At 30.8% G+C, this 7,895-nt stretch overlaps 1 protein-coding gene across 2 annotated transcripts in view; it reads right to left on the bottom strand.

Annotated features, from left to right (window-relative positions):
- Positions 1-4,973: 4,973 nt before the first annotated feature.
- LOC139426790 (putative inorganic phosphate cotransporter) overlaps positions 4,974-7,895 on the bottom strand; it is a 40,788-nt gene continuing 37,866 nt past the window's right edge. For both annotated transcript variants that reach the window (XM_087160607.1, XM_087160608.1), the window contains one exon: positions 4,974-5,251. In XM_087160607.1, the coding sequence (XP_087016733.1) occupies positions 5,063-5,251 (189 nt within the window). In that variant the 3' untranslated portion in view covers positions 4,974-5,062. The remainder of the gene's footprint in view (positions 5,252-7,895) is intronic.

Below are 7,895 nucleotides of genomic sequence, written 5' to 3'. Positions count from 1 at the left end.
AAAAAGGTATGTTTATTCAGAAAAATAACGTTTTAGCGTCTGATTTCGTAACTTAAAATATCGTCTGCAGTTATTAATTAGCATATTTGAGGTCAACCCCTCGAGCCAGAGTCCTAGAACGTGAAGATCCGATCATTAGATCAAAAGTTATTCAGGCTGATCGTTTATTTGCTCACAGTACATCTTCCAACAATATCGGAGGGAATAAGTGGCGCTGCTATCGCCAAGTGGTGGCGTTTTTGTGTTGGAACGCTACACCATGTATGTAACACTGATACTGTTTTCTCTGACTATTTAAATAAAATTATTAACAATGTTAAACAAGTTTTTTCGTGGATTATTACCAATAATTCTCTTAATAGCTTTCCATTTTCTAAACTGGAATATGTTCTTTTGAGTTATTACTGCGACTATAAAAATATCCCTAATTGCGAATTTGATTACAGATAAATTCTAATAAATATGAGAATTTTTTACTAAATAATTTTTAGAGAATTAAAAGTGCTTCCTGATAATAACGATTATATTAATTTTAAGTCTTTGAATTATTAAAACAAATACCTGCATTTATGACACATGCGATAAAAAGAGTAGTTTTAAGTGGTCATGAGTGGGTTCCGTGGTCATAATGTAATGGCTCTTCGGTATATATATATATATATATCAATGGGCTGCCCCAGGTTTTCATGGGGCACATTAGGACCCATAATCCTCTTAGAACAATCCCTGACGTCTGTAAGCTACTTGAACATAGTTGCAGACCAGGTTCACCCATTCATGGCAACAGTTTTTCCTGCAAGGGATGGTGTTTACCAACAAGATAATGCACCATGTCATAGGGGTCGAATCGTCGAGTGACTTTCAAGTCATGTCTTGGGCCCCCACATTCACCTGACCTTAATCCAATAGAGCATTTATGGTCCTACTTGGAAAACCAAATTCGTTCTGCCACGCTACCCCCTCGCAATGCGGCAACGTGAGGGAATTGGAGGACCAGTTGAAGACCAGATACCTCAGACTACCTATCAGCACCTTGTGGAATCAATGCCTCGGCGGGTGCTAGCAGTTTTGAGGGCTAAAGGTGATCCTACATGTTATTAGCAGGGTGGTCATAATATAATGGCTCTTCGGTGTATGTATATATATATATATATATATATATATATATATATATATATATATATATATATATATATATATATATATATATATATATATATATATATATATATATATATATATATATATATATATATATATATATATATATATATATATATATATATATATATATAGTTTACGACTGCCAATGTTCACCCTTGTAGTTTTGTAATTTTGAACCCAAGAACTTCTGTATTAAATATTGGAAGAAATGGGCCTTCGTGGCGGACTTTTTTATGAAACTATCCCGCAATTGTGTTACATGAAGAGGTAAACCACGAAAGCCTTCCAAGGTAAGTCTCACAACAAGTGGACTATAATCCGTGATCCGCCAACTACTGAGGATATTTTAAGTCAGTGCGAAACGGGTGCGGAAGTCGTATGAACCAGCCATCCTCGGGATTTCAACCAGGTTCATCTCTTTTTTATCTAATTTAACCTGAATTGAAGTATCATACAGTGTTAATATTAAAGTTTTAGAACGACATATAATTAATTTACAAATGAAACAGCTTATAATAGTTTTATTTCAAAATACACATAAATATATGACATAACATTTTGTAAATGCCTGAATACATCACCTTCGGTTCTGTAAAAATATGTGCATACAAAAATTGTTTGAGTTGACATGAAACTTCTGAATAAAAATTGGATTTAATGAACGTCTGAAGGATAAAGAACAATGGAGATATTGTCGTGATCATAAAATTCGTGATGCACTCATTTATTCAGAATCTAATGTGAAAGTCCCGATGCAGTCTAAAAATAGTCTAGTAGGCTATTTAAAGCAAAGAATAATAAAAGAGAAAAAAAACACTAAAATGTTGGTAAAAATTAGAAATTAAGTAGTAATTTTTCAAAATTTGAAGATGGAATCTAACAATCAATTTGCGGACACCCCTTGTTTTTGAAACAAAATTTATTAATAATAAGTCGTCCAAAAATATGAAATAAGTAAAGAATAAGCAATATTTTGTCGTTGAATTGAAATGAAATCGAAAAAAATAATCTGATAGTTCTTCAAAATAAAAAACGAGTTTGCAATATTGATTTTAAATATTCATAACTTTTTTTTTTGTAAATTGCGCAAAAAGTGAACGGACTTTGGGAATAACTTTTGACCTAATGATAGGATGAAATCGTAACTGGATAATCGTAACTAGACTCATGGAATCGTACTGGGACTCAATTTTGATGGTTCTAAAGGGTGACCTCAAATATGCTAATCAATTAGTGCTATTTTAAGTACCAAAACGTACTTTCTCTGAATAAACTTTCTTTATTTTCGAGGGATTCGGATTTCTTCAATATAGGGGGGTGGGCGCAATCTGAGAAATATAGTCCCAATAGTTTGGTTAGGATAGCGGTAAAAAGTTTGGACTCTTTAATGCTAATTAAAACTATCTCAATTATTTTTTTTCATTTTTGCATACAATTATAAAATTTAATAATTCCACTCAAAAAATAATTTTTAGCAAATGGTTATTAGTTTTTGTTACTTTATTTAAAAATGGTCGAAAGATTTTTGAACTGTAAGGTATACAATTTTCGGCATAATTTAAAGGAACATATTTTTACCTAGTAAAATGACAAATTTGACCAAAATCGGTTGACTAGCTCCTGAGAAATCTCTTTTTAAGTACCTGACTTTTTTTAAATTAAATTTTTCAGGAATTATTGTACCGATTACGCTCAAATTTTTGTATTTCGCCATGTAAAATTTTATTGTTTAAAATGATGCAAAACATTGTATACGTTCCAATAAAAAAAATTCTGACCATTTTTAAATAAAATAACGAAAAAAATATTTACAAAATATTATTTTTGGAATCATCTTTGGATAAATGAGTTTTACAATTGTGCGCAAAAATTTTTCAATTTGATTCAAATTTTATCGAGATAAGGCGAAACATGCAAAAAGTAATATTAGCATTAAGGGTTCCTAACTATTGAGAGCTGTTTTCTGACCAAACTGTTGGAACCATATTTCCCAGATTGCGTCTACCCCCAATATTATGGGGTAAGAAATTTCAATCCATATGAAAAGGTTTGTTAATTCGAAGAAAGTACGTTTTTTGTGTCTGATTTCGTAACTTGAAATATTGTCTGCAGTTATTAATTAACATATTTGAACTTACTAAAACGTGAAGATCCGATCATTAGATCATAAGTTATTCAGAGTGGTAAGTTTTTTTTTTTGTCCACTGTACATTGATCAACTAATCAAAATAGCCAAGCATTAGAGTTTAGAAAAATATAACTGTTTAGTAAGTAAAAATATACTTTAACTTTATTTTCTTAATTAACAAATTGAAGTCTTGTAGTGTTTTTCAACTGTTAAAATTTACATCATTTATCTATTCAAATAAAAAAATTAAATTAAATATTAGCAGACACAATTTACAAAATAAATTGGAGCTGTGCAACGTCTTTTGCCTTCTTTTTTTACTGTTTACTTTCCCTCTTATAATTTTTTTGGAGTCAAGTGGAGAATAAGGCTTAGAACTAAGCCTTCCAAGCCACCTTAGAATGAGAATATCACTGTTACTGCGAATTACATGATACAACGCCTATATCGTAACAATCGGATTTATCAACCTTCGTAATAAACATAGATGAATTGTTTTTTATGATTACATAAATATAAAAAATTGAGACAGACATTTATTAAGTGTAGCGTTCCAATCATAAAACAATTTTTTAAATTTAAAATTTGGTTTGGAGGGATCATTTCTCGATGATTGGGAAAACATGTATACGGGTAAAATACCAAATAAAATCCAGTAAAAAAACGAAACAATAGCTAATGAGCCGAAACTATGGTATTTAGAAAAATGTAGTTGCTGGTGTGACCAAAGCGAGCGTGAGTGCTGGTGATCAAGTGCTATTCCTTTATGAGTTAGTTACAGTTACAGCTATGATAAATGGGTGTCAGGATTTATTCTGTTTCAGACACTAAAAAATAAAGTTATACTCTGCACATAATGACATTCATCAGCAGTGGATCTTCTCACATGTTCACCTCTTCTGCAATGATATGGCCGATGAACTGGACAATCAGAGCTCTGCTGGACCACTAGAAAAGAATGGTCTTCTTTTCTATGGTCTTCTTTTCTATAGTGAAATATTCTCGAACATAGCTGATAATAACATGACCTGGAGGGTTCCATCTGCTCATGTCTTGTACCAAGAAAAAGATCCTGCGGCTGCCCTAGAGCTAAAGGGCGATATAAAATTACAGACCACCATTACTAGAGTCATCAGTAGACATACTCGTAGACTTTTATGCGTGCAAGGACAAAATCAGTTTCATGTTTGCCCTAATTGCAATTCGCACCAATCTACTCCAAACAATTTGCTCTCCTGTTTAGAGCTAGAGAAGAGTGATCTCTTTGAAAATCCTGTGCTGTTTCATTACATTTCTGTGGGTGAACTGTCTTCTGGACTTGATCTAGCTGAGGTCTGGATCAAGTGGAAAAATAAACAACAACATGTTTCATTCAATCACTACACTCACGCTGAAATTCTGCAAATCGAATACAACAAAAGAACTTTATCAAAAATTTACATAGAAAGGTCATAGTCACCTATCTTACAGTCCATATCCATCTCCAAATGATCTTCACGTCTTTGGTGAGCTCAAGCAAGCATTATGGTGACACTGGTTTTAAATGGACAATGAGATTAAGGAACGTGTTAGTAACTTTTTCTAGCAAAACTGCAAAAGTTTATTTTCTTTCTTTTATTTGCGAACGCGTAATTGTACGACTAATGTCAAAAATAAATAAATGCCTAAATAATTGGGGACGTTGCTTTCAAATTTCTTTTAATGAATTGTGTGCAATAGCGACTGCCTCGTGATATTGTCTGTACAAAATAAATAATGGGAAGCATTTTTTCAAACATTTGCTTTTAAATTTCCAGCATTTAGTTCTTTTGGTGGATTGATTTCTGGTTTCTTCAAACCATTCTTTGTTGATCCCCAGTTCTGTAATTCAGCGGATCCAAATGCTGCAAATAAAATGCCACTAATTGCGTAGATAGCGGCTGATGTGTAGAACACCTTGCTCCAATTGGCGAGTGTTGGCTAAAAATAAAGAAACATAATTTTTTTGTTGTTATAACTGTATGTTACTTACTGACTAGCTGTTTTAAAACTTAATCAGACAAGGTTTCCCTCAGTCCTTGAAAAGTTTCAGTAGTGGTAGTAAATTTAGGTTAATGCTAGATTTTTTATTTCAATATACCACTTAGTCATTAAGTGGTTAGTCATGCATACATATTTTCTTTGGAGAACAATTTTCAGTGGTGGTTACACAGAAATTAAAATATATATTATAAAATATATATAAAATATATATTTGTTTTATTTCTGTAACCACTTTTTAAAATTTTCAAGGCTAGTGAAAACCTTGTCAAAAAAACACAGAAAGAATTAGAATGTAAATTTTCACAATAAGTTTAAAAAAAATCTTAAAAGTTCGTCAACAGATAGCACTGCAAACTGGAATAACTATAAAACATATGGAAGAATGATTTTTTTCGTATATAGGTTTATTCATCACTTTTAAGGAAGTATCAATTTGAATCTCTTTACTATTTCTAGACTTCCAAAGCTCTGCCTAAATTATTCAAGTAAATGCAAACTAATTATAAAAGCAAATGGAATTTGCCGAATTTCGCATCAATTTTAATTAAAAATTTAAACACCTTCTCGTGTGTTTTATTTTAATGTGTTTAAAAAGTTTATGAATAATTGTAGAGATCAGATATTATTGTAGATATGCTAATTAAACACTAGAATACTTGTGATGCTATAATTAATTGCAGATATGCTAATTAAGCACTAGATTAATTGTGATGCTATGATTAATTGTAGATATGCTAATTAAGAACTAGAATACTTGTGATGCTATGATAAGTTGTAGAAATGCTAATTAAGCACTAGATTAATTGTGATGCTATGATTAATTGTAGATATGCTAATTAAGCACTAGTGTCTGCATTGAGGCAAACTAGAAATTCTAGCTCATATATAATCATATCGTATTATACTTTTTACGAATAACAGTTCTGTTATTCGTAAAAGGTTTGTTGTATTTTTATTTATTTTCGATTATTATGTTTTGTTTTAAGATAAAATGAATATAAACAGTAAGAAAAAATTTCATTTGATTAACTATCCACAAGAGAATCGATTAACTATCTATAATTATCTACAAGCAGTCATTTAATAATGATAAGCAATAACACTTATCTATATTTATTCTTCTATAAGTAAAAGCATAAATGGTTCACGTAAATCCTCTAAATATTTTGTTTTTTGATTTAAAATAAAACTAAATTTAAGAAGAAAATTTGAAAAAAAATTTGAAAAATTAAGTCAAGTCATAATGTATTGTATGTGCTAATGTAAGCAAGGTGCAACAGTAAGTGAGAAGATAATAACAAACACACAAAGCGCAATAAAGGAACATAAAAATACAGTAAAAGGAAATATTATTATACTGGATTTTAAAATACAAATTATTAAATATATTTAAACAAATCATTAAATAAAAAATACAAATTATTAAAAATTTCAAATCTTAGATAAAAGTTATTAGCTGAATATTTGAAAAATTAATCACAACGAAATATAATTTCATTATCGGCTTACACGATTATAACCGAAAAAAAAATTTTTTTTCTAATAATTCATTAACCCTTTCGCGCCGACTGTCACAAATACGTGCCAGCATAAAACCGTATCAACCAGGGTAAAAAGATAAAACTAGTAATCAAAGTAATTCTTTAGCAGTTTATTTGTGGGTGGGGTTATAATTGTTTGATTTATTTAACTCACCATTACTTTGTTCAAATAAAAGTATTTAGTTATACTTTGAACTAACATTGATTATATATGTGATTGAATTAACAATAATTAAAGTAAAAGCAAAATAAGTCTGTCAAATTAGCAGCGACTACATTTAAGTTACCGTTTTTTATTTAATTACATCCTGATTCTGATTTTGTACGAATGCTTTTCTTAATCACCCGTCCCCAAGGGGTTCATATAGATAAATCAATACAATAGTGTGAGAAGCATTAAATTAATTCTTTTCTGTTAATCTTTACATATACAGAAAGGGTTTTTCCACAGTTCTTCTCATCTTCAATGTTAAATAACTTTCGCGGGGAACCATTTTTTTTACGTTTTTGATTTGTCAAAACTTACTAATCACTCTCAAAATGCATCAGGTGTCGAATCTTGTGAAAAATGGAGGACGTAAACCATTCTTCCCCTTCTCATACATTATATGTTGTGACACTTTAAAGAGTAATTAGCTACAAGTTTTACTACTTAATACGTTACAAATGTTTTATAACTTTCGTTAAAAGCGGAGCAGTTGGCATACCTAAATATATAATGAGTTATTCAATATATATTGGTTTTTTTTCCGTTAATTGAATACCAATCTGAGTAGCGAGAATTTAGAAATATTTGAATCTGGTATGTAAAGTAACACCCTCAGTACCCCGAAGGTTTTGTATAGAAGTCCAGGAAAAAACATGAACAACTTTTCTAAATTGGTTCTTTGCATTTCATGTTTTTCCTGGACTTCTATACAAAACCTTCTGGGTACTGAGGGTGTTACTTTAGGCAATTGTCTCACCCTCAATAGAAAAGGTTTTGTTTTATGGCTACCGGGGCCGGTACCCCCTGAAGACGTCGGCTTCGGTTGTCATAT

Source organism: Parasteatoda tepidariorum, chromosome 4 (assembly GCF_982258835.1).
Source record: "Parasteatoda tepidariorum strain Cologne lab strain chromosome 4, Ptep-v5.0, whole genome shotgun sequence".
NCBI lineage: Eukaryota > Metazoa > Arthropoda > Arachnida > Araneae > Theridiidae > Parasteatoda > Parasteatoda tepidariorum.
The sequence above is the reverse complement of the archived record's forward strand: the minus strand, read 5'-3'. Positions and strand labels throughout refer to the sequence as shown.